Raw genomic sequence first — 27678 nt, forward strand, 5'->3', positions numbered from 1 at the left:
AGAGGATTACCAATGTATTACTTTAAAATTATTTAAAAAATATAGTTATTATTAACTATAAACTAAAAGAGGAGGGGGTTTTACTGTATCCCTCATCACAAAGCACTATTCATTGGAATAATGCTTTGTTTTGTTTTTATTTTATTTTTTTTGCTTTGCTTTGATTTTTTGCTTTGTTTTTTTCTTTTCAATTAATTTTTTTTGTTTAATTTCATTCTTTAATATTATATTTTTTTTCTATTTAGTTATCACACTCTCATGACATGGATCCCAGGTTTGACGTGTTAACCCAGTTGACTTAGATTTTTTTTTTCTTAATTAGTTTTTTTCTTTCAATTTTATCCTTTAATATTGATTTGATTGAAAATTAAACTTCATGATTTGTTTTGTTTACTTTTCATTAGATTATCCCGATCTCATGCACGAAAATAATGCTTAACAAATTAATTCCAGTTAACTCGAGTTGTTTTTTGTGTCTTTTATTTATTTATTTATTTATTTTTCAATTTTATCATTCAACATTGGATCGGTTGAGAATTGAGCTTCATAATCTATTTTGATTTTTTGTATAAGAATATCCTGGTCTTAAGATCAATGTCAGGGGTTTTGACATTTTAACCTTGGTTAAATCAGGTCATTATTTTATATTTTCTTTCTAAAAGGTTATATTGGTATTATTACCCGAGTCACGAGTCCTTCAACAATGAACTTGTTTTTTATTAGGTTATCCCTGTTTCATAACCCGAGTCGTGAGTTAACCTAATTGACTTCTTTTTTTTTTCTCTTTTTTAATTGACTTTTTTTTTCTCAATTCATTAATTAATATTATGTTTAATTGAAAATTAGGCTTCATAATTTATTTTGGTTTGTTTTTTATTAGGTTATCATGGTCTCATGACTCAGTAATAGTGTTTAAAAGTTAACTCGGGTTAACTTGGCTTTAATTAAGATTTTTACAATTTTCATCGTTCAACATTAGGTCCGACAGAGACAATTGAGAATTGAACTTTATAATTTGTTTTGACTTTCTCTCTATGAGGTTATCTCAATCTCAAGACCAAAATCGCAGATTTGACATGTTAACCCGGGTTAAATCAAATTATTTTTTTTATAAGGTTATCTCAGTCTGATGACCCGGGTCACGAGTTTGGTGGATTGACTCATGTTGTTTTTTAATATTTTTTAATTGTTTTTTTAATCTCATCTTTCAATATTGGGCTGGTTAGATATTGAAATTTGTAATTTGTTTCGATTTGCTTTTCACGGGATTATCTTGGTCTTATGACTCGGGTTGCAAGTTTGACATGTTAACCCGGGTTGTTTTTTTAGACCCTTTTTTAATTGATTTTTTTAATTTTATCATTCAATATTGGGTTAATTAAGAATTAGACTTAATAATTTATTTTGATTTACTTTCTATAGGGTTATCATAGTCTCATAACTCGAGTCATGAATTTGACACGTTAACTCGGGTTGTCCAAGGTCAATCTAATATGTTGTTATTTTAATATTAAAAAAAGATATTATCTTGAAATTTTGTTTAGTTAAAATTTGTTTTTACATGTTGTATGGTTTCTTTTAGCAGTAATGTCAACCGAATTATATTAAGTAAACTCTCTCGTGATTTGATGTTTTTACACAAAAAAAAAAAAATAACAATATTAAAAAATATATTTATATTCAAGAAAAATTTAATTTAACCCACGACATATCACAAGCAATCATCTAGAATAAGTTGAAAATGTAACCACCACTTGGAGAAAAAAAAGAGGAAAAAGAAAGCACTTTGTTAATTTCCTCCGCAAGCCACCGAGAATCCAGGATTTGCTAAAGATAAAAGAATACGGGAAATCAAGTTGATATTTGGATGGATAACGACGGCAGCACATCCACATGTCAGCCGTTGAATGTTATTCACAAGATAAGAGTAAAAAGGAAGAAAAAAACCGAATGGTCGGCTCCACAATAAAAATCACTACATAAAAATAAAATAAAATAAGACAAGAAGGTGCTTGAGAAAATAACTAGTGTAGTAACAGTTATTTTTTATTTAAAAATATATTAAAATAATATTATTTTACTTTTAAAACAAACACATTACAAGCACAGCAGATACCAGCAGGTATAAAACGACCTCGAAGTACACCACCATCTCGTCATCCTCAAAACACGAACAGAACCAAAACAGAAACCTCATAACCGTCCAATCAGAGATAAACGACGGAAGGTGTTATCTGCAGCGACGGCCACACACCTCAGTCTCTCACTCTCTTGTCTCCACGTGTCCTCCGAAACTTCCGTTTACACCAGATAGCCCCATCCCCTCCCTCTCATCGCTTTCATATTTATCTTCTCCTCTCGAACTGACCAACACGCATTCTCGTCAATAAAAAAAAATACTCAAATTATATTACAAACCGGATTCGAACAAGTTTTTGAGAGAGAGAGAGAGAGAGATGGATCACGCAGCAGATGCTCACAGGACGGACCTGATGACCATAACGAGGTTCGTGTTGAACGAGCAATCCAAATATCCTGAGTCGCGTGGTGATTTCTCTATTCTGCTAAATCACATTGTTCTTGGCTGCAAGTTCGTTTGCTCTGTCGTTAACAAGGTAGGTCCATGTCTGCGTTCGCCTCCTTATTAACTAAATATGTAAGCATGGCTTCTTCTTTAATTACCCATCTTTGTTCGCCTAAGAATTGGAAATGAAATGAGAATTCTCTCTTATTCCACTTACTAAGCAATAACAATTGTCTGTAAATGGATTTGATTTTTAAATGAAAGTCAAAATTTTGAGTTTTATTTGGAATTAGAATCAAAATCCTCTTCCTATGCTATTTCCAATCCAGAGCAAACCAAAAGTGACAATTTTTTCTTTGAAGTTCAATGAAAATTCTAACTACCTAATCTTGGTGATTTCTTGGCCTCGGTTTGGTGCTCCGCGGAAGATGAAATCTTTTTCTCTTCGTTCAATTTTTAAATGCGAATCCATGTAGAATTTTAATCACGACTTTCAGTCGAGTTTCAAAAATAGAACTTCACTTAAAATAGTAATCTAGGTTATTGTCGTAAGTCACCTGTGGTGGCTGTATATATTATCGAAGAAAAACTGAAAAGCCAACGAGGAAGCCAATTTATCTCCAATTTTTTACTTGTGCAGGCGGGTCTAGCCAAAATTATTGGACTTGCTGGGGAGACTAATGTTCAGGCAAGTTGTTGAGTGCCGGGTCCAAATTCCATGTTTTTTTCTTTTTGTTTCCTGTTAATGTTTTGAATGAGCTATTCGTTGTTATATAAATACAATGGTTAATTCGATTATATTTCTCTTTTTGGAAAAAGGGTGAAGAGCAAAAGAAACTTGATGTCCTTTCAAATGAAGTGTTCATCAAGGCTTTAGTAAGCAGTGGCCGAACAGTAAGTTACGGGGTAATCTATATGTTGATGTGAAATTTATTTGTTGGAATTTTGTTTAAGATTTGGATCTTGTGGTAGTGCATCCTTGTCTCAGAAGAAGATGAAGAAGCAACATTTGTGGAGCCTTCCAGGCGTGGAAGGTATCTGCAAATGTTCTTGTCTGTTCACTATTTGTTATGGTTACGGCCTGCTCTGTTTTGGATTCTTTAGACTAACACAGGGTATCGGTTTGATATATGAGCAGGTACTGTGTTGTGTTTGATCCATTGGATGGATCCTCCAACATTGATTGTGGTGTTTCTATTGGAACGGTATGATCTCTCATTATGAAACATGACATTGTTGTTTTTTTTTTTTAATTCAAATCCTTAACTGACATGATGAAGAGTGACTGTTGTTCCAGAATAACTTGACATTGCAGTTATATATTGAATGCCTTCTCTTTCATCTAGATTTTTGGAATTTACATGGTGAAAGATGACCATGAACCAACTCTAGATGATGTGTTGCAACCTGGGAAAAATATGCTTGCAGCTGGCTATTGCATGTATGGAAGCTCTTGCACGGTATGATGGATCACCTTTCCTGTATTTAAATGGCTCCATCTTTTTTTTTTTTGTGGTTTGGAATTATCAAGATGACAATTGTCAATCCCTTGACATCACCTTATTCATTTGAGAAGTGTCTTTTTATGTTTAATTTCAAATTTGACTTTTTTTATGGGGGTACGAAGATAGTGGTCCACGGTTCTTTGTCTGCCATTGTGACTTGCACTTCGTTGTATCATGCTCTTACTAATCAATATATGATTTGGCAGTTTGTTTTGAGCACTGGAACTGGTGTTAATGGTTTCACCCTGGATCCATCCCTCGGAGAGTTCATACTCACACACCCTGACATAAAGGTAAATTCAGTTTTCAGTAGTAAATTGTGGAATTGAAATCAGTTAAACTGCATGATTACACGTTGTAGTTAGTTTCACATACAAGGAATTCAATCCATCCTCTTTAAGTGCGGGGACTGCATGCTTATCCATAGAACTGCAGTTAAGTAATGCTTGTGGTTTTTGACAGGCTTGAGGACTACCATATCTCTTCTTTTTAAATAGTAGAAAGCTGCTATTTAAAATTACATTTGCATGTCCAAGGATGCTTTTAATCTCTGTACATAAATTTTGAGTTTAATGTGGAGTATCTGATATTTGTTTCTCACATTTCTTTCTGGACAGATTCCAAAGAAAGGAAAGATTTATTCAGTGAATGAAGGAAATGTGAGGAACTGGGATGGTCCAACAGCCAAGTATGTGGTATACTTTATGATAGTCTATTACCTTTTTAGTGATTATGATCTAAGGTTGTATTTTATGACTTTAGGTATGTTGAAAAATGCAAGTTTCCCCAGGATGGTTCCTCAGCAAAATCTCTAAGATATATTGGAAGGTATCCTTGATCCTCATTCTAGCAACTACAATTTTCTGGTTTTTTTAATCAACCACATTTGGTCTAGGGGCGTTTAAAAAAACCTTCTCATAAGTAATATTTGCAATATCTGACCCAACTCAACTTGTTAAAATCGGATAATATGGATATTACGGATAATAGTGAGTCAAACAACCTAATAAATAGATATCACGGGTTGGGATTTTTATAACCCGACTCAACCTGTATAACTCAATGTAAGTACCTTGAGTTCTTGGTATAAATAATATTTTCCCTTCTCTCTCATCATTTTTTCATCTCTCATGTTCACCCTCACAACCGCCTCTTATTTTTTTAGTCTCTTTCTCTTCTCTATATTCTTTACTTTCACAAAAATTATAGTTTTTTTTGTTTAATTTGATGAAGTGACAATGCATTTTACAATTCCAATCTTTTCTATTTGGTAACCAAGAGACCATTAGAAAACAAATGAAAATTTCAAGAATCCATATGGAAATTTTATTTTCTTAATCAAATCACAAATCTAAAAGCACTTTTGTCTCCTTTTGCCAATCTGTTTTTGTATCATATTACACCCTAACTATTTGATAAAATGTTTTTGACTATGATTTTTATTTTGTTTTGTTTTTATGTAGAAATTGTGATAGTTTTTATGTTGTTCCTAATATATGCATTCTAGGGATCTTATCTAGTTCCAACAGTTGCAACCCAATATTGTTTTTAGAATCGTTGAAGAATAAGTGAATTAATATGCACAATCTGTAATATTCACAAAACTTTTAGCCCAACCCGATATATTTAACCTGTTTGGGCTAAAAAAATTTGAACGAGTCGGGTTTATATTTTGTAAAACATCAGAAGTTGGGTTGGATACAATTATAGGTCAAAACCTGACCCCCACTATATCCATGAACACTTCTAATTTAGTTGCAGTTACCTTTTGAGGATATCTACTCCCAACAAAACAGTCTTAAAATTTAATGAAAATGAATCATGTGGCTTTATATGTTAGAAATCCTTTAGTCCACACCCCACATCTGAATTTCATCCCACCACAGTGCAATCAAAGTGGTAAGGAACAGGATTAAAAGGGCGGAAATATTGTAGTCGCTTTGTTAAGTTAGGGGCTACTGCTCCAGCCTCCTTCAAACCATTGATTATTCGGATCATATATCCCGCCAGCTATTTTATAGGAGTTCTTAAATTGTTGATCACTGGGTTTCATTGAATGTCATTGTTATTCAACATGAAATCAAATATTCCAGTGTGATTATTTTCTGCATATAGAAAACTGACAATATCCCTATCTTTTTTACATGTCTTTGCTGTCTTCAATTTGAGCTTCATAGTTTTTTATGACATTTCTGTATGACACTCAGCATGGTAGCTGATGTCCATCGCACATTACTTTATGGGGGTATATTTTTGTACCCTGCCGATAAAAAGAGCCCCAACGGGAAACTGCGGTATGTAAACGCACTCTTAGTGCTGGTATTTCTCCTAATTTTTTTTATTAAGCCTGCTAACATGTCCTTTTGTCTCTACTGGTTTTATTTCGGGACTCATTGTGTGATTGTATTTGCGCAAACTAGTGTTCTATATGAAGTCTTCCCGATGTCCTTTTTGATGGAACAAGCAGGAGGTCAGGCTTTTACTGGCAAGCAACGGGTATTAACTTCTTCATTGTTTTTATTGTTGAGCTGTCTAACTACTTGGATTTATGAAAGCTTTGTATTGAAAGATGTGCTTCTACCCTTATTATTATTATTTAAAAAAAAAAGATGTGCTTCTACCTAAAGTTATTGAGCTGTTTCCTTGTTTGTCCTGCCCTTGTATAAAGGTGCTTGAACCCTATTATGTAATGATTTAAATGTGATACGGACGTTGTTTTCTGATCTCCTATAAGGTTATAGTGGTAGATTATAGTTGAAGCTCATGGAATTGGTAGCATATTAAGTGTATATGCAGTGACAAGATCCAAGCTAGTTTCTTCATGCGAGTAAATAGTATTTGAGCAGAAAAAAGGAATGACCAGTGTGATTAAAGGGCTTTTTCTATAGCTAGTATCTGATGTAATCATTTACCTCGGCAGGCACTGGACCTACTTCCGACGAAGATACATGAGCGCTCTCCTATATTTCTTGGAAGCTATGATGAGGTTGAGGAAATCAAAGCACTCTATGCCGCTGAAGAGAAGAAAGCATAAACACCTATGCTGTGGCTCTGTTTGGTATGGCTCTGCACCACTCTGTGGTCAACGGGGCTACCGTGTCAAAATTAGCGCAATGCCGAGCAGGGGTTGTTATTACCACTGTCTTATAGAACTCGTAACACTTCTGTCTGTGGGCATCTGACCTACTTCTAATCATCTATCTATTCATTAGATAACGTGTTTTCATGATGTTCTTCTGATGTGTTCATTGATGGGATAAACAAACCAGTTGGCTGATATTAGAATAATGAGAAAGGATGCAATACATGACCACGTGAATTTTTCCATGCTGGAAAAATATGGCACGCCCTTCTCCTTCTCTTTAATGACACCTACGAAACTATAAAGATCTTTGGTAGTTTCAAGCGCGCCCAAAACTGGAAAAACCAAGAGAAACAACCAACGTACTAGCTCGCACGTGGCAAATCGAATGGTATTTTTTTTAAATCTATTTTTAACGCAAATACATATACACAGTTTCCAGGTAGATGGGAATAGTAAAAATTCTCATAATCGTATCTCTGTCTTCGCTTTTATTCCTCGCGAGAACACACACACAAACACAATGTTACACGCTCTTAATTACACCCGCCAAAAGAGCTATCTATATCTCTTCCTAACAAACTTTTAATCACTACTCCACACTTAAAAAAATAATAATAATAACGCATTATAAAAATAAATAACCTTACCCTGTACAATAAATATAAAATACCAATAGAAAAGGAAAGGAAAAAAAAAACTAACCAATAGAAACAATCCTTCTCAAGCGCCACTTGCTTTAAAATCCACTCATTCATACCAAAACCATAAAATTACACCCAAAAAAATCCCTCCCCTGACATTTGCCTCAGGTTAAAACCAAATAATCAGCATAACAGACCTGGTCTATCCCGAAATTGAAAACCGAAACCCCCAAAAACTCCCTTAATTTACGAAAATGTCAAGCGATAGCGACGATGACGACGAGCTTCTCCAGATGGCGTTAAAGGAACAAGCTCAACGCGATCTCAACTACCAGGGACCGTCGTCGAATCAGCGCAAGCCGGTGGTCAATTTCCTCCAGCAACCGAGGCAACAGCCTCCACCGCAGAGGCCGTCTTCGACGACGAACATGGCGAATCAGCCGCAGCAGCCGAAGAACAGGAGAGCGGTGGAGGAGGAGGATGATTCGGAGGTGGAAATGCTGAGCATATCGAGCGGAGATGAGGAGGTTAGTAAGGATCGTGGCGGTGAAGGAGGTGCGGCAGAGAGAGGGAGAGCTGGACGTGGCAGCGGAGGGAGGGAGGAGGAGAGTGGGTGGGATGGAGAAGAGCCTGATTGTTGGAAAAGAGTTGATGAAGCTGAGGTATGCACAAAACTCTCTTCAATTTTTATCGATGTGTGTGTACATATATATGTATTATAGGTGGGAATAATGATAGAAACCTCTGGTAATTATACAGTGTCGAGTTGATTTCTTTTGTTTCGGAGAATGATATATTAGGCATTACTGATGATTCAGGAAGAATCATGTGCAATTTAGTTTTAAATAGTTAGTTTATTGAAGGTGCTGAAGTTGTGCTCTTATGACAGCTTTCTCGTAGGGTTCGTGACATGCGAGAGTCGAGAACTGTACCAGTGGCTCAAAAGTTTGAGCGGAAGCCTTCGGCAGTGGCTAGAAAGGGGCTTATCACTCTGCAATCATTTCCCCGTGGCATGGAATGCATTGATCCACTTGGGTTAGGGTAAGCTTCTCATATGTATTTTTCGTTGATAAGCAACGTTTTTCAGTTTCCGAGGCTTGATTTGGCTCATGGATTGTGCTAGTTGATATTATTTTGAGGATTTCAGCTTTCTAGACATTTGTGATAGCTTGAAGAAACAAGAATTTATGATATTTCAAAAGTGGAACTGTTAATTGATTCCCTCTATAATCTAGAACCATAAAATGTGCTCCTATAGGAGACTGAAGTATGTGTTTCCTTGATGTTCGCCTTTTAACATTACTTGTGGTAAGTGTTCACCTGAGTTTATTGTGCATTCACAGGATTATAGATAACAAATCATTGAGGTTGATCGCTGATTCATCAGAAAGCTCTCCATCAAAATCTGATAAAGATCATTTGGACAATAACCTTCGTGGTATTTCTCCACCCCCTCGCATTTTCCCTCCATTCAACGTAGTTAACTATTAGTTTCATTTCATATAATTACATGTCATTGCATTCAATAAAATACATTTCTGAATTGCCAAATAATTTTTTTCTTCCTCATTCTGGTATCATGCGATATCATCAAGAGCCAAATACTAGTTAAATTAGAGCAAAACCATTAAGTCTGCATATCACTAGCATGCTCTTGCGTGTAATGCCATAAGAGATATCCATAAATCCTTGTTATTTTAGGAGTATTCACTTTTCAAAACTAACAATCATAAGAGCTTTATTTAAATTCAGCTCTGATCTTCATGTTTTTCATCTGTCAGCAATAGATAAATGAAATGACATTCTCAAAACCATGAGAGAAGTGGCAAGATCCTAAGATCCTTAGGAGTTTCGTTGATAGAATTTATCCTTCAGCAATGATACTCCCATTGAATTAATCCATTGGGGGTATTAGCCGCCTGCTTTTTGACTCTTGATTGTGCAGAAGTCAACACTGGTGCCATAAGTTGTGAATAAGACTATATGAGAAGATAGAATTAATTCACTAGGAAGAAATAGTTGTCTACTTTTGGAAGCTATTTATATTGGTGGTTATTATGGCTGACTACAATTTTTAATGTTTATATATGCAGAGAAGCTGTTGTATTTCTCTGAAAACTTTGACTCAAAGCTATTCCTATCCCGAATACATCAAGATACAAGCGCAGCAGACTTGGAGGCTGGCACACTTGCTTTGAAAACTGATCTCAAAGGACGGACTCAACAGAGAAAACAGTTGGTTAAAGACAATTTTGACTGTTTTGTCTCTTGCAAGACTACAATTGATGGTATGCAATCATCATGTCACTTGGCTTGCTAGATTTACTCGTTAACTGTGGCAAGTGAGCTGGAGATTTGGATTACACACAGCTTTCATTGGGCATGGTTTTTGCTATGCAAGGCTTACTGGAATTGCACCCAATAGTTATATGCTTAGTGCTGTATTGATCTTGATGTTGGAACCAACTATTCATTTACAGATATAGAATCAAAACTGAGACGGATTGAAGAAGATCCTGAAGGTTCTGGGACTTCTCACCTGTTTAACTGCATGCAAGGAGTAAGCTTGCTGGCCAATCGTGCTTTTGAGCCTCTATTTGAGAGACAGGTTTGTGGGAAATAACATTTTATATCTTGTTTGAAGTTGATACCTTTTTATGCATCAAAGGTCACTTAGCTCATTTTGTTTCTGAAACCAGGCCCAAACTGAGAAGATAAGATCCGTGCAAGGAATGCTTCAGAGATTCCGAACACTGTTTAACTTGCCTAGTACAATTCGTGGGAGCATTGGTAAGGGCGAATATGACTTGGCGGTTAGGGAATACAAGAAGGCGAAGTCAATTGCTCTACCCTCTCACGTATGCAAGAATCAATAGTTAATTTACTGTCATATTGTTTGGTTGAGGCAGATGCATCAAAGTATAATCTTTAGGTTTTAAGGGTTTTATTGTTGAACTTTGCCCATACATGCTTATTTTTCTTCTGACCTGTGCTAATGCTGAGGCTTGACTGTCAAGACTTTTTGATATGGAGCATGCTCTACCGTTTTATATCTAATTTGATATTCCTAAACCTCATTTGTTGTAGATGCAGTGATCATCATAAAAATGACTTTTCTGCATTCCTCTGGCAATTGCCAGTCATGGATGGTCTTTTCCATGGTCTTTCCCATTTGGTATGGTAGAGCATAGTCAGCCCCAGCCAGTCTTCTTGCGGCATTTCTGTCCAAACTTGCTTTGTATGAACTACCTAGCAAAATCAGGAAATTTTGGTCATCATTGTGATGCGTGTTAATGTTGAATGAAAATCCATGGGTTTATTTGATTCCATTTATAAACTGTAAGAAATATCTGATATCCGAGTGCTTTGGCCTTATTGTTGGAAGGTTATTCTTCAAGTGGGATAGGGTCTATAAGGTTGAGCCTCTTTTGGGTGAGAAAATTAAATGAATATGGTGAGACTGTTCTTGACATCCATGTTTAAACATGAAACGTCCTCTCCTTTTTGCCTTGTGATTTCCCATATCAATAACAGTACCTCACTCCATAATATCTAAATATGTCCTTATGTACTACTTTGCATCATCAAAAAGCTTAGATACAGCTAAGTCCCACAGCATGTGTTTTTTGGCAGAACATATTTAAAACAATGTCTAAATTTCCCTGTTCTTTTGGATCAGTTGCAGAACACTATTCTTTTCCTCACTTTTTTTTTCTTACAGATGCATGCTTACTGTTTTATGTCAATTTCAGGTAAACGTACTAAAACGTGTTCTTGAAGAGGTTGAAAAGGTGGTAAATGAGTTCAAAGGCACACTTTACAAGTCTATGGAAGATCCACAAATAGATCTTACAAATGTAAGGTTACTAATTTTACACTGCAAAGTCCATTTCTGTACAGGAAATTACAAAATCAACAATGATCTAAGGCTTTGTTTTTCCTAGTTTATTGAGACTGTAATATGGTAATAGGGATTACCCACTAATATAAACATTCTCATGTTAATGTATAAGATAATAGTTTGTTTGTTTTTGTCTCTCTCTGAGTGGAGGAAAAAAAAAACACTATATTGGAATGGTTTGTTTGCTTTTGTGCCTCACTGTGGTTGGAGAAAAACAATCATATGTTGGAAAAACCATTGTGCAATAGAATGTTACATTATAATCTTGTACACGATGACATCCACACCCTTGACCACTAAGCTTACAGACTTCTGTAGTTGTTCAATAGAAGTGCATTTAAGTGAAACAATTCAAGTGGACATGTTGCCTTAGCTTCCGATACCAATGTACTTGGTGGGTTATGGTTGGTATGGCTGGTGCAGTTATGCATAAGCAGTAAACAGATCATACAGTGTCTGAGTGGAACTTCTCGTCTGTTTGAAATTAATTGTTGCCATTTTTTTTTTGTTGTGTCTACTAAAGTATTTGTCCTGTTTATTTAGCTTGAGAACACAGTGAGACTGTTGTTGGAGCTGGACCCTGAGTCGGATCCTGTGTGGCATTATTTTAATGTGCAGGTCAGTGAATTCATAAACTAATCTTAATAAGACATGCCATGCATGTAATTCGTTTTGCTTTGACACATAAATATTTAAAGAATGAATTCATAAAAAAATAGATTAACAGAAAATATATGGGTTTTCTATTAGCTTCTGATTTAAACACAATTGGAAGGCTGATTTATGGATTCTTAAGCTTTGTCCCTTTGGCAGAATCACAGAATTCGAGGATTGCTTGAGAAGTGCACCTTAGATCAAGAAGCAAGAATGGAAACTTTGCATAATGAGATGCGTGAAAGAGCTTTCTCTGATGCAAAGTGGAGGCAAATTCAACAAAATGTGAATCAATCTGTACGTGCAATCATCGCAAATTATTCTGTTACATTTATGTACTGGCCCATTGGTTTGCTAAACGATGATTTTACTTTGTATATCTCTTATTACTTTCAGTCAGATGTGAACTATCTCACCCTGGGGAACATCCCTCTGTCAGTAGATTCCCAGCCAGTTGATTTGACTGGTGAAGAAGTTGATGCTCTTAGAGGAAAGTTTATCAGAAGGTTGACTGCTGTGATTACACATCACATACCAGCTTTTTGGAAAGTTGCTCTCTCTGTTTTCAGTGGGAAATTTGCAAAGGTATTTTGGACATTGTCTTTCTTCTTAGATTTTAACTTGCATTATGAACTTTAATTGTCTTCCATAAATACTTTTTAAAAATTAATTAAAAATGGAACATGCGGCTTTTATGCATCTGGTTCATACTGAAACTTCAGTTCTATCAACCATTCTTTTATCATGGTACCTTTATCATTAAGAATTGATCTGGATCTTCTAATGTATCAGCTACTGGAATGTTGGACAGACAGGGAGAAGCTGAATAAGCCAATATTTAGGTTAATACTTTTGGTTATGACGTGTAGTCCTTGTTAGGGGTGATCATTTTCGGTTCGGTTCGGTTTTTATAAAAAAAAGTAACCAAACCGAAATTAATTTTTTTTTGAAAAAAAAAACCGAAACCGAACCAAAACTGGGTCAAACCGACCGGTTTCGGTTCGGTTCGGTTTTTTAGGGCAAAAACCGGTTCAAACCGGTTTGGCTCGGTTTTTCCTGTTTTGGCTCGGTTTTCTCGGTTTTGGCTCGGTTTTTCTGGTTTGGCTCGGTTTTTTTTCCGGTTTTTTGTCGGTTTCGGTTCGGTTCGGTTTTTTCGGTTTTTTGCTTATAAAACCGAAACCGAACCGAACCGAACCGAACCGGCTGGTTTTTTCAAAAATTTAACCGGTTTAATCGGTTTTTTTTTCGGTTCGGTTTTTTCGATTATTTTTTTTCGGTTTTCTCGGTTTAATCGGTTTTCCGGTTTTTTTGCTCACCCCTAGTCCTTGTCAATATCTTCAGGCTCTTTGTGATTTTGTTTATTAGCAGGTGCAGAGCAACCATTAATAGCGGCGCTTAATGTTGCAGCATCAATGTTATATTGATAAATTAGAATAATCAGAAAAGGTTGAGGAGTCACTCTAAAAAACTGAAAGTAGCTTTTTTTAGAGGCTTACTGAATATTGCACTATTATAATATTCTTCCTCGACAACCTTGTTTTTCCTTGCACTCATGAGATTAGTGGCTTTGTTGCTAAGATGCAGGCATTGACATCTCCGTACTTTTGGAACAAGTGCTTGCAGCCCAGCTTGAAGCTTTTAAAAATGTAAAATAAGGGATTAAAAATTATCATCTCTCTTAGCCTTGATAATGCAGCGACAAAAGCCATGTATCAAAATTATTGTCTTGGTTTATCTATCTTTTTAATTCCCTTTTGAGATTAAATGAAGATCTGTTCATTTTTTCTGTTCTAGTTAATTTCAGCCTTCATTTTGATTTTCTGGATCTTATTTTTTCAGTCTTCCCAAGTTTCTGCTGAATCAAATGTTAATGCTTCAGCAACTAAAAGCAAGGAAAAGATTGGAGATGGGAGGTACTCTAATCATTCTCTCGATGAAGTTGCTGGTATGATACGAGGTACCATATCTGCATATGAAACTAAGGTGAGCATGCATCATGCAGTCATTTGTCTATAGTTTATGTTTGGACAATTTCTCTTTAAGCCCTTTTTAGTTTGAATAGAAGTAGTTTGTGTTTTTTGGAAATTCTTTGGTTTCTAATTGGAGGCTATAGCAAGGTTTCAAGTTTTGCCTAGGTAAGGAATTTCAAAAGAGAGCGGGTTAATGCTGGAGGTTCAACTCAACTTAAATTGGGATTTCGAAGTAGAACGTTTAAATATAGTGAATGATCTACAAAATCAGAAAAAGGTTAATTTTGCAAGTTTTTAGAGGTAACTAAGGATCAAAGTGCAAGCAACTAGGGGTGTACATGGAAAAAAACTTTTCACAGTTAATCCAAATTGTAACTTCACAAATTGGTCATTTCTCGATCTTTAACCATATCGTGACCTGTTTTTGCCTCTTTCGGACAGGTTACCTGGCTCTTCAATGTGTCTGACCAACTCTGGGTTTGAGGGGTCAGTTGGGCTGTATGCCTGTATCCAGACTTGTTCCCAATCTGGTCAGCTTAAAACAAGCCCGGTCTGGTTTTGACAACCTTGGTTTGCCGGAAAGATTTTATTTTTGAAAGTTTTATGACTGTCTTCGTGGTATTATAGAAAATCTCCTTGGCAGATTATCCTGATAATGCGTTTGCCTGGCAATTTTGACCTTTTTGTGCCTTGAGATTGAAGTTTCAATCTGTCTTTTGAAAACTGCATCTGCTGTATAGTGATTTTGTCAATTCAGACAGACAGTTTAGCAGGTCTTTCCAAATGTTACTTCTATTGCAGGTTCATAACACTTTCCGTGATCTTGAAGAATCAAACATTCTCCGGTCTTATATGAGTGATGCTATAAAGGAAATATCTAAGGCCTGCCAAGCTTTCGAAGTGAAAGAATCAGCTCCATCTACTGCTGGTGTGTGAAATATTTCATTAGCCATCATTTCTTCAGTTTCTAAGTTCTTAGCGTTTCACCTTTTTGTGACAGTGATGGCACTTAGAACCCTTCAGGCAGAGATGACAAAGATTTACATACTTAGGCTTTGCTCTTGGATGCGGACAACGGCAGAAGAGATATCAAAAGAAGAAACTTGGATTCCAGTATATATTCTTGAAAGAAATAAATCTCCATACACAATTTCTTTCTTGCCTCTAGCGTTCCGCTCAGTTATTGCCTCTGCAATGGATCAAACCAGTCAGTAAGTCATCAGAGATTACCTTTACACATAATTAGTTATGATCTTTGGAATTGTTTCATAGACTAGCAGAAATTTATGGAGCTTGCTGATGACCTCGATGTAAGGTTGGAAGTTAAGAACGTCTTGTGGATCATGTCGGATTTTTAGTGTAGGTGTTTTGTACTATTTTCTTGCTAGATAAAAGCTGAAAAACAAGTGAATTCCTGCCTTTTCCTCATTTCTTAAATGGATATATATGAGTAAGACTTTTGAGCATTCTGCTTTTCAGAATGATTCAGTCCTTGAGGAGCGAGGCTGGAAAGTCAGAAGATATGTTTGCACTGCTACAAGAAATTGAAGAATCTGTCCGACTTACCTTCTTAAACTGTTTCCTCTATTTTGCTGGTACAATGAATAACTTATTCCTATTTTATGTTTGGAAGTAAGACATGTCCATTTGTTAATTTATGATGCTTTCTGTCTGTATCCCTCATTGGTCAGGCCATTTGGAACAAATCGGAAGTGAGCTTGCCCTTAACAAATCAAGCAAAGAAAGTTTGCATTTACAGAATGGGTATTCTCATGAATCAGAAGAAAAATCATCATCTGATCTCGAAGGTAGTATTGTTGATTCACATCAACAATTGCTGTTAGTTTTGAGTAATATTGGATACTGCAAAGACGAACTTTCATATGAGTTGTTCAACAAGTATAAAACGATATGGTCGCAGTCCAGGTAGTGAACTCTTTCCCCTCTTCCTCAGAAATCAGAAATATCATGTATGTTTGAAAGTGCATGTACATTCCCATATGCCCCCCTCTTGATTACTATTATGAAGGTGCGATCTCTTATTTTCTACTCAGGGGAAAGGATGAAGAGGACAGTGATATTCAGGATCTAGTGATGTCTTTCTCTGGACTTGAAGAGAAGGTCCTTGCTCAGTATACTTTTGCAAAGGTATGGCTTAACATGGTTTAAATTTAGTAATTTTCCATGCACTAGCATGAGGAGATCAGAATACGTAGCTATGCTATTGCGAGGATATTGATTTAGATGGTAGGTTTAGCTTTGTCTTCCTCTGAGTCTTTTGCTGGACCAGAACTACGTATTATGTGGTTAGAGTACAAACACAAATAGAGTACTAGATGGCTATGCTAGCGTGAGGAGATCAATTCAGGGGGTGTCTCCTGCTTTTTTTTCTGTGGTCCTTTGCTGGACCAGTTTCCTTTTAGGTGATCAGGACAGTCCAAATATATGGACTTGGGACTTTTAAGAGTGGATATATATATGTTTGGTGGCTCTTCATGAAATTGATTCCAAATGTGAGTATAAGTCCTTTCATTTGTTTTTGGCTCTTTAAATAAGTAATTCTGTGTCTTCCCGACAGGCAAATTTGATCAGAACAGCAGCTATGGATTATTTGCTGAACTCTGGTGTTCAATGGGGAGCAGCTCCTGCAGTTAAAGTAAGGATGTGCTGATTTTGTAATTGGTTAATTGCTTTGCTTCTTTCCAAGATTGCGCTGGGGAAAGCAATTTTGTAATGACAATACATGGAATACCTTTCAGGGTGTGCGTGATGCGGCGGTGGAGTTATTACACACTTTAGTAGCTGTGCATTCAGAGGTATTTAATTTTTATCCCTGGAGTATATATGCTTTTTATATGCATCGATCTTCATATTTTTGTAGCATGATCTTTGAAATTGTATTTATGCTTTCTTTATATTGCTATGTGGGATTCAGCTGTGTGAAAGCTACACTTCCATGAAATCATAACAAGTTGACTGCTTTAGAAGTCATATACTTTGTACTCTAGACTGTATTTAAGGAATGCTTGTTCCTATGCTCAATAACTATCCTTTGTTGTTATTGCCCAATCAAATGTATTCTGAAACATAAATTTTCCCATCTCAGGTTTTTGCTTGTGCTAAACCCCTCCTGGACAAGACACTTGGCATTCTAGTTGAAGGTCTTATCGATACTTTTCTGAGCCTTTATGATGAAAACAAAAGCAAAGATCTTAGGTCTCTTGATGCAAATGGCTTCTGTCAGCTCATGTTCGAGGTAAAGCACAATTTTTCTCACGGTGAAAAATTCTTGAATCCAGCCACTTGCACCCGAAAACTATATAATTGTTGCATTTTATGCTGTGTGATGAATGCTATTTGCTTCCAAGTTCCCTTATGGCTGATATTTGTTGAACTTTTCTGCTTCACATGCACACTTAAACATGGTATATACTCATAATCATCTTGCTGACCCAACAATGCCTCCCACCCCTGAAAAGGAAAAAGGACATCAAAAACATGCATATTGAAATACAAGAAAAAATAATGGCTGACATTCTTGTGAATTTTTTTATGACAATGTTGTAGGATTTAACACTAGAATTGCTTAGTTCATCTACTGGCCGCAGCTTTTTAATCTAGATGTCTTATCTTGCATGGTAAAGACATTTGTTTCTAAGACATGCTTCTCTGGCAGCTGGAATATTTCGAGACCATATTAAATCCCTATCTCACACCTGATGCAAGGGAGTCTCTTAAGTCCTTACAAGGGATGCTGTTGGAGAAAGCCACTGAGAATGTCACCGAAACTGTTGAGAATCCAGGTCATCAACGCAGATCAACTCGTGGGAGCGAAGATGCACTTGCAGATGACAGGCAGCAAGGAATGACCGTGTCTCCAGATGACTTGATTGTAAGAATCGTATTGCATTGCATCTCTTATGCTGTGTGTTTTCCGAGTCTTTGTTTTGAAATTACACTGAATGAGTAGAGTACATCATTATTGCTCGTTGGTATTAATCTGCCATGATAGATTGATGTCCTGATGTTTGAAAGCTCCAGAGTGAAGAGAAGTGGATTAATGATATTTCATTTCGATTAAAAAATGGTGTATATACAGACAAGGAAATTGACATTACAGGATCCTCATTGTGAAACCCCAATCATCCATTCTGTTATATTTTTGCTCATTCAGTTGTCGCTAAATTCTCTTATTTCTTTTTTTTTTTTTTTTTTTTTGGGGGGGTGGGTGGGGGGGTTTAGGCTCTTGCTCAGCAGTGTAGCTCTGAGTTGCTTCAATCAGAGCTTGAGAGGACTCGTATCAATACAGCATGTTTTGTTGAGTCGATTCCCTTGGACTCGGTACCAGAATCAGCTAAAGCTGCCTATTCCTATAGAGGATCAATGGATTCCTCCAGAAACTTCATGGATTCCCCTGGAAGAAACCATAGAGGCACACAAGCAATGGGTTCCCCTAGTTTCTCTCGTCACAGGCGTCGATGAGCCAGGCACTACTTGGTAATTACAAGTTTTGTTTTTCAGTTTTTTTTTTTTTGTATGTGCAATTGTAATATATTTATTCAAAAGAAATCCTTATTCTTTCCTCTTCATGAGATTTTCCTTCTTATTTCCTTTATTTTATGGGGTGAGATGGAGTGGGTTTGGGCTATATTCTGTCAAATTTCTGACATATCGCAACTCCAAGTTTTGGATTATGGTTCTTTGCTAGTACTGGAAATGTGACCGGAAAAAACCATGGTTATTGCAATTTGACTTCTGAACTTTATGTTTTTAACGAAGGACAGGTGTTTCCAACGGTGGGCCTGAAACCGAATGTGTTTTCTTTCCTGGTTAGCAAAAGAATAAGCCTTTTGCCTTGTTCTCTATCTTGGTGTCATTCTTTTAAAATGTGTGATCAATAAGTGAAATTCGGATCCCTCAAGAACATATTTTAAATCCTTCACGGATTATTTCCATCTGAAGAAAAAAAAATGCAAAAAAAAAAAATAGTTTGGATTGGAATATTGGATAATGTAGCCCAGCGTCTGCAAGGATCGAATATTCGGGGGTGGATATCAACTGGATCATGTAGATGTCCTGACGACAGGGAAACAAATTGAGGATTGATCGTTGATTTCTTTTTTAAAATATACCCGGAATCAACCCGACTGTCATTGGCATAATCAGTGCCATCGAAGTGGATTTTGAGAAAACCAGTTCATTCAACAACAGCCCAAGGATCTTGCATTTGAAAATCAATTGGATGCATCAACATTAGTGTATAATTACGGCTACTTTGCTTAAAAATCAGGATTTTAAAAAGTAGTTTGCATCATATCATTGGCCGAAAAAAAAAAACTAAAATTTCCAAGGAATTTATTGTCCATCAAGACACCAATTATTATTTACTGTAATAGCATAATTATGAATTTGGGGTAAGATTGGTTTTTTACTATGACATAATTATTTATTTTTTAATTATATGTTGTTAGATTGGTAATTTCATTTTATTTTGTATAGTAAAATTACTAATTTAAACCTATAACAAAATAATCTAATACCTACCGCTTAGGGTTGTTTTTGTATTATTAATTTTTTTAGAATAGTATAATTATTTTGATACTTAAAGGCAACCAGTTGAGCTCTCACCCAATGATTTTTTTTTTATTTTACATTGTTTTTATTGTAATTTTCAATGGTACTCAGGGGCATTGTTGTAAATTACATTTATTAAATATAATTAAAAAAACTTGTTGGCATGTGCATGACACGCACCATTGTATGGACGACCCCCTTACCGTTCGGGCTACGCATGGGGTGGTTGTTCAACTATTAAACGCTGCCTTCTGGGACAACATTTGAAAGATATTAGCACCCCAAACCAAATGAGATGACGTGTGTTCCAAGATTTGCAGTGGTTTGGCGCCGACAACCAGTTCTCTACCCTTTTCTTTTCTTTTCCCCACCTAGATTTTCATGCCATCTCCTTAAAAATTTAAGAACAACCCTTTAATTTATTGGTGCTTCGGATTTGGCCCCTTTTCTTTTTATTATGATTTTATTTATCTTGAGTAATTTATTGAATTTGTTTCTCATTCTTTTCATTGTTATTTTTTTTGTTTGAAACTATTTTTTCAATTGATTTTGTTTTACGATTTCATCATTCTTTGCATCTTTTCCTATCAATTTTAATTCATCTTTTTTTGATTGCCAATTTTTAGCCTTGATAATTTTTTATTTTAAATCATAAATGATTTTATGTTTCAATTTCACTCTCCTTTATTTTTTTTCTTTTTTCTATCAAATTTAATCTCTATTCTTTTATTTGGCAATTTTTTTTTTTTGCTTTGACAAATTTTTAAAATTTACATTTTTAAATTGACTCATAATAAATTTCTTGATTGGATCCGGATCTAGGGTTTCATGGATTACGAGTTTTTGAAATTGAATGGATTTAAGATATTTGTCTGAGTTTGTTTGATTTTTACAAATGTTTTTCAATTTCACCTCCTATGATTTTTTTTATCTTTAAATTCCCCTCCCATTCTTTTAATTGTTGTTTATTTTAATAGGCATTGTTTTTATTTAAAAAAAATTACATCCTCATTGGGTTTTTTCTATTAAATTTTATCCTCACCATTTTTTACTGAATTGATTGAAAATTAGGCTTCTTGATTGAATCCGAATTTCACAAATTGTGACTTTTAGATATTAAACCATGTTTAAGAGATTCGCCAGATTTGGTTGTTTTTTTTCTTTTTCTAAACTGATGTTTTTCTATCCTTTTTTTTTCAGGTTTTTTTTTGTTAATTTTTTTGCGTTTTGATTCTATTAGATTAGCTCTCAACAATTTCTTTCTATTTCACCCCTTATCATTTTTTAATCCATAAATAATCTATCAAATTACAAATATTTTTCAATTTCATCCCCTGTGATGTTTTAATCTTTTTGGTACTCATTCTTTTAATTGTTATTTATTTTGTTTGGAATTTTGTTTTTTTTTTATTTCTTCCTCCTTAACTGTTATTCTCTCAAATTTTATTATCATTCTTTTTGTTGCCTTTTGTTTTTATGCTTTTCCAAGTTTTTTTAATAATATTTTTTCAACGATTTCATCCTTCGAGATTAAACAGCTTAACTGAACTCGGGTTCATGATTCAACGAGTTGCAAGTTTTTAAGATTAAACCAGATTTAACATGTTTGCCTGATTTTTCTTAGGTTTTTTTCCCCTTTTTTAAGTTGATATTTTCTTCTTTTTTTTTTTTGAAGTTTTACTCTCTTTTTTCCGGTTTTCCTTCTATTATCTTAATATTGGATTATTAGATAATCCAAATAGGCTAAGGTATGATTCTTTTTATTTTTTTTTCATTGTTTTGTTTAGTGTATTTTTTGTTGTTTATTTCATATTATTTAAAATGTCACTTGAACCAATGACTCGAGACTTGAATATTTTGTAGCATAACATTTTTTTATATCAAAAAGATTTTCTCAGCCCACAGTAAAGCGCGAACAACATATCTAGTTAACATTTACTAAAAGGGTTTGGCTTTTCACTATAGCAATGAACGGTGAAAATCCAAGTCTTTTTTCACTTTAGCTCTAAATTTTTTTTGCCTCTTTTAAAAAAAAAAAATTTTTTTTTCAATTTCATTCTTCAGTATTAGGTTTCCTAGTATAGACTTTCATAATTTATTTCAATTTGTTTTCTATGGAGTTATCCTAGACTTCTCTCAATTGGTTTGGGTGGCATAACTCATTGCAGAAGTCTTCCCTTTTTTTGGTCTCATAACTCGGGTCGCGAGTTTTTTGGGTTAGCCATGTTGACTAGGTTCATTTTTTGTTCATTTTTTAATTAATTTTTATTTCAATTTCTTCCTTCAACATTGGGTTGATTGGGAATTGAAATCTATAATTTTTCTCGAATCGGTTTCTATAAAGTTATCATAATCTTCTAACCTAGGTTTGCCAGGTTAACCGAGGTTGACTCGAGTTATTTTTTGTTTTTTTTTTCAACTTAATCCTTCAAAATTAGGTTGATTGGGAATTGAAATTTTTATTTTTTTTATTTGCTTTCTATATGGTTATCACAGTCTTATGACCCGGGTCAGGGATTGGGACGGTTGACTCAGTTTTGTTTTTTCTTTTTTTAGTTGATTTTCTTTTTAATTTCATCATTTAATATTGAGTTGATTGAGAATTAAGTTTCGTAATTTGTTTCAGTTTGCATTATATGAGGTTATCCTGATCTCGTAACCTAGGTCATGAGTTTGTTCGTTTGACTCAGGTAGTTTTTATATCTTTTTTTATTTCACTATTCATCATTGGGTTGATTGGAAATTGAGTTCCATAATTTGTTTCAATTTTCTTTCTATAGTGTTATCCCGGTCTTATAACTCATGTTTGACAGGTTAACCCGAGTTGATTCAATTTATATTTTAATTTATTTTTGTTTTAAATTTCATTATTCAGGGTTGATTAAGAATTAAATTTAATAATTTTTTTTCTATAGAATTATCATAGTCTCATGTCTTAAGTAGTAGATTTGACAGAATAACCCGAATTGATCCAAGTTAATCTAATATGTCATCACTTTAAATATATTTTTTTAAATATCATCTTAATTTTTTAAAGTAAAATTACATTTTTATCAATAATTTATGTTATCTTTAAGTCTATCCTGTCAATCAAATCATATAAAATCAATCCCATATAGTTTAATTTTATTTTATTTTTGCTAAGAATACATATTAACGACACCCGATTTTTTTTTATGTTAATTTGTTTTTAATCCAACCGCAACTTGCCACAGATAATGATCTAGTTATACCTAAAATAACTGCAAGATCGAGACCATAAACAGGAATAGAAAAAAGAGAACCAAAACAGAGCATCTGATTCATTCAGTCGAACCATAAATACAGCTGTGGCCCCTTGTCCTAAATCTTGATAGTCAGCATGTGCATCAGACCCACTGGACAGTGGTCAGTTGCGATTCAAGTCTACGAAGTTAAGAAGCGAAGTAACTAGTCCTTCATCATATATATGTTCCCTAAAATAAGTTTGGCAACTCATACAAATCGGTCCAAATTCAGAAGTTATGTCAATTACACAATGATCTAAAAATGTGGGCTATTCCATAATCTTTTACCCCACACTGTGTCAATAGTTTGATGCAAACTAAGCTTGGGCAGGTTTTAAAGTACAGCAATGGCAGCGTAAACAAAATATAGAAAAGGTTGGTTTCTCTGCCGGAAGATTGCACTTTGAACTTCATCCTCAAGGTTAAGCTGTCCTCAATGGAGGAGAGACCAATATGACACCATCTCCTCTAACAAACAGGAAGGGTACTGTGCGCCTTGTAGTCTGAAACAGAAGAAAAAGAAAAAGGTAAGCACCTGAAGTAGTACAATTGTGAATGAAGACTTTCAGATTAGGATTGCCAACACTTGAACTAAACGTCCACCTAATCCTTCCAACACCCTTCTCCAAACCCCTTCCTCTTCCACCTTACGTTGACTATCCAGAACCACAATAGATTACTTGCAGTCAGAAGTAGTGGGCCTGCATAGCCTAATTATACTTGCTTTTATATACAGAATCTACTTATGAAATTCTAACACCAATTTTTTCTTTTTAATTTCAGAGCTCCAAGTTTTGCATAGTTTACTTTGAACCAACCCTGTTTATGCATCTTTTGCTTTCTTTAATATATTCCAAGTTTTTGCGTACTTCCAATAATTTCTCATTCTAGAGTTCAGCATTTCCACTTCTTAGGAATCTGTGCCTGATGGAGACCCGGTGTTGCTACAGCTACCCAAGGTTACTTTTTATGATGGCTATTAAGAATATTTGTGAGCTATAGTAGCCAATAAAATGTAATCAAGATGCCTGTGCATTGTAAAAAAACACAAAGAACATGTGATGCTTTTTGCTGATGAATTTGCAGAACTCCAAAGACTATAAAAATTCTTCCTACAATAAGAATCTATAAGATCCATTTCATATCTGCCTTTTCACAAATTCTATAATGTTTGGAAACGCTTATGATGTGCAGCTACAAGTCCACTCTTCAATGAAAATATACGATCTAACGGAAAACTTCATTCTTCAATGTAAAAGAAGCAACAGACATCTACAAAAATGACCAGCATCCTACTACTAGCAAGCCCTCAAACTATCCACTGCCGCCACCACTTAGCCAAGCCATCATCATTCATGACTGCGCAAACCTTACAATCTTTAGGCAATAATAGTTGCTTCCCTTAAAAATTAAAACTACCAACGTTAACTATTTGAGTTTCCAATGCTCACCATGGTAAGATCCCTTTCTCTTATTCAATATTAGACACAAGAGTCACCCAGGTTCGGTGTTTACTACCTAATAAACAATAACGGGAAAAAAAAACCTTTAAAAGTGAAATCATAACATACCCGAACAATCTCTTCATAGGTTTCATCATCGATTTCTACTGTAGTAACAATTTCTTCAACATCCCCAAGAATCATATTCAAATGCTGATCATAAGCCTGCAAAACCAGATTTCCAATCCAAACGAAAACTCAGTGCTGATAAATTCACGAGCTACAACTTGTTTGTTTTTGGAAAAATCAGAAACTATCTCAGCCTAGATACACTGCTGTATTAAATCATTACTTTTAACCTAGCATGTACAGCCAATGGGGAAAACGATGGAATTGCGTGAAAAACATACACCTATATAATTAAACCCCCACCTCTTTACCCTTACTTTTATCTCTTCAAACAAATTATCACTTCATTGATCCTCCGACGAATTTTTTTTTTTTTAAATAACCAAAAAAAAATCATCATCATCTCTTTACCATTTGATTTAAAACATAAAGTTAGTGTCAATGTTGTTTTTGTAAGAACTCATTCAAGACAATAATAACACAGAAAAAAAAAACATAGAGTTGACACTCTGTGTTTCTTGGGATTGAATTCGCCAAAATGACATTTGTTTATATAAATAAAAAGAGATAGGGTTTACAAAAGCACATGTAGAAGAGAGTAGAGGCACATACGTGAAGTTTGCCGCGAAGCTCACGATCAGAGCGGAGCTTGACGTAGATACGCTCGTCCAGGCTAAGTCTGATGAGATCCAATGGTTCTTTTACCGCACTCTCTTCTTCGCTTGCCATTCTTTTCTTCTTTCTCTCTTTTTTCTTGAGGTCGGGTGCTGTTCTTAAGGGCAAGCAGTGGACTTACGACCCGAATTAATCTTGGGCTATTGTATTCTTTCTTATGTGGTGGAAGCGGCCCACCTCATTCTCCTTGTTGGGCTTAAAGTCTATCAAGCTGGGCCGAATATCCTTGTAAATAAATTTCTTTTTTACAATATTAGAGGTCCCGAGATAGATTCGGGTCTTTTTGAATTTTTGTTCCCCGTGAAAAGGAATAAAAAAGAGTTTGTGAATGGCTTGTTTAAAAAAAAAAAAGGAAGGAAGGAATGGAAAGAGAAAAATTGAATGACAAAATTGGCCTCGTCTAGTAGATTATTAAAGATAAAAACTTTGCCCCCTTGATATATTTTTTTTTAACCGCTAAACATGCTATTGATGCTGGTAAAGTTATTTTGAAAAGAAAACTTGTTTATTGTCTTGCAGGTTGAACTATTTTTTTTTAATGTAAGAATGTATTGAAATCATGTGTAATTTTTTTAGTATTGTTATTAAATTTTGTTCGGGAAGTCAATCTTAAAACCTCTCAATCTAATTTTTTACCTAGTTCGAGTTTCAATTAAGCCATGTGGGACTTGTTTCGATATCACCCAATCGACTTGACCAGTTTAAAAATAACCTGAATGATTAGTAAAAACATGATTTGACTTTAAACTAATTTCAAAATAACATATTAGATTGACTCAGGTTGTATAACTTAACTTGTCAAACTTACGACCCGGGTCATAAACTTTATTAAGTTTAATAATATTGTTCTTTTTAAAACTATTTTTACTTAATTATATGGTAATAAAAATAAAATTTCGTAAAATTAAAAACCAATCAAATGCCATAATATTATATAAAAAAACCAAAATAAAAAAAATAGAGGGACTTGTTCATGTGAACAATGAAACAAGTGGTTTTACCTCAAATATTTTATTGTATAGTATAGTAATTAGTTTATAGGGCCGCACTACATTGGAGCTTGAATCAAAATTATTTTGAGCATAAAAAGAAATTATTCAGATTATAATAAATTATTTAGCATTGTTATTAAATTTGATCCAATAAATTTACATTAAAACCTACTTACTTGACTCCTTATTTATCTCGATTTTAAAATTAAATCATGTGAGAATTGTCCTAACGTGACCTAGCCGATCTAGTGGGTCCAAAGGCAACTCAAATAATCAGGAAAAAACATTGTTTGAGTTTTAAAAAGAATAATTCAAGATGATTTTTTTTTATATTGAGACATCAATATATTGGATTGACCTAGTTTTCGCGACTCAACTTACCAAATTTATGATTTAGGTAATGAAGTTCATTGGGTTTAAGAATTTTATTTTTAAAAACAATTTTTCACCTAATTATATGATAATGAAAATAAATCTTGTAAAATCAAGTACAAACTAAATATTAGGACGCCTCTAATAATTTTATAGAAAATAAATAGAAATTATAAAGATAAATTTAAAATTAAATAAATATTAAAAAATAAAACTAAAAAAAATAAAAACAAGAGATAGAGATATGAAAAGAAAAGGGCAACCTCTCTCACAAACAGTGAAAAATGTGAATTGATACCCTCGTAATTATTGAGTTGGCGGCAGGCTAGGAAAAATAAATTAATAGATTTTGTATGCCAACCCAATTTCTTAATATTTTCTTCTTTAGTCCAACTTAACATTCTCATCTTCAACAGAACCATCTTCTCTCTTATCTCAACCGGCCCTTATTCTAAACTCCAACAAAGGTGAAGATGAGAAGGAGGAGGGAAGAAAAGGCTAGCTCAATCTTGATACAATTGAACCCTACACCTAGCATGCAATGGCTATCGTTTCTCACTAATAACAACTTCTCTCGAGCTGTCTCAGGCTAACTTTTTTTTATCAATGGCTATCCTTAATCATAACTCTTGAGTTAGCACTTCTAACTTGTAATATGAGTTAGTACTTCTAATCTGTAATCGTCATTCTTTTTCATCAATAACTATCTTTTTCCGGTTATTTTAGATTAACCTTTTTGCTAATTACCATCTCTAAACTTACTCTACACCAACTCTTATGGTCTTGTCATACTTCCCACCAATATCTTATTCTCAAGCATATTCTTTCCACGACAAGCATAACACATCAATCAATCAATCAATCACTCCATTTTATAGAAAATCAAAATTTTCTCTCTTTAACATGCAAGTTGGTGTGACCTAAGTTCATAATTGTCAAACCTGATTT

The 27678-nt window shown here is 34.6% G+C and overlaps 3 protein-coding genes across 5 annotated transcripts; 2 read left to right on the forward strand and 1 right to left on the reverse strand.

The window, feature by feature from the left end:
• Window positions 1-2132: 2132 nt before the first annotated feature.
• LOC7492465 (fructose-1,6-bisphosphatase, cytosolic) lies at window positions 2133-7356 on the forward strand. Of its 2 annotated transcripts, XM_002306657.4 has the most exons (12): window positions 2138-2615; window positions 3165-3212; window positions 3344-3418; window positions 3497-3558; window positions 3663-3729; window positions 3871-3984; window positions 4236-4322; window positions 4647-4717; window positions 4792-4857; window positions 6237-6323; window positions 6450-6525; window positions 6950-7356. In XM_002306657.4, the coding sequence occupies exons 1-12, from the start codon at window positions 2457-2459 to the stop codon at window positions 7061-7063; spliced, it is 1026 nt and encodes a 341-aa protein (XP_002306693.1). In that variant the 5' UTR covers window positions 2138-2456; the 3' UTR covers window positions 7064-7356. The 2 variants fall into 2 exon arrangements, with proteins under 2 accessions (XP_024457792.1, XP_002306693.1); XM_024602024.2 differs by lacking the exon at window positions 6237-6323 and having other exon boundaries at window positions 2133-2615.
• Window positions 7357-7810: 454 nt separating this feature from the next.
• LOC18099621 (exocyst complex component SEC5A) lies at window positions 7811-19058 on the forward strand. Of its 2 annotated transcripts, XM_006383559.3 has the most exons (21): window positions 7819-8417; window positions 8645-8796; window positions 9099-9193; window positions 9849-10043; window positions 10236-10363; window positions 10455-10613; window positions 11508-11612; window positions 12200-12274; window positions 12470-12607; window positions 12707-12895; window positions 14150-14293; window positions 15082-15208; window positions 15281-15491; window positions 15760-15875; window positions 15972-16206; window positions 16335-16428; window positions 16859-16936; window positions 17040-17096; window positions 17387-17536; window positions 17957-18172; window positions 18523-19058. In XM_006383559.3, the coding sequence occupies exons 1-21, from the start codon at window positions 8010-8012 to the stop codon at window positions 18760-18762; spliced, it is 3312 nt and encodes a 1103-aa protein (XP_006383621.2). In that variant the 5' UTR covers window positions 7819-8009; the 3' UTR covers window positions 18763-19058. The 2 variants fall into 2 exon arrangements, with proteins under 2 accessions (XP_024457791.2, XP_006383621.2); XM_024602023.2 differs by lacking the exon at window positions 18523-19058 and having other exon boundaries at window positions 7811-8417; window positions 17848-17996.
• A 4209-nt stretch (window positions 19059-23267) lies between these two features.
• LOC7469218 (sm-like protein LSM3B) lies at window positions 23268-25472 on the reverse strand. The gene is made up of 3 exons (XM_002307460.4): window positions 25304-25472; window positions 24692-24787; window positions 23268-23623 (listed from the first exon to the last, which is right to left on the reverse strand). Exons 1-3 carry the CDS (start codon window positions 25418-25420, stop codon window positions 23543-23545), a joined length of 294 nt encoding a protein of 97 aa, XP_002307496.1. The 5' UTR covers window positions 25421-25472; the 3' UTR covers window positions 23268-23542.
• Between the last annotated feature and the right edge of the window lie 2206 nt (window positions 25473-27678).

Source organism: Populus trichocarpa, chromosome 5 (assembly GCF_000002775.5).
Source record: "Populus trichocarpa isolate Nisqually-1 chromosome 5, P.trichocarpa_v4.1, whole genome shotgun sequence".
NCBI classification, from domain to species: Eukaryota; Viridiplantae; Streptophyta; class Magnoliopsida; order Malpighiales; family Salicaceae; genus Populus; species Populus trichocarpa.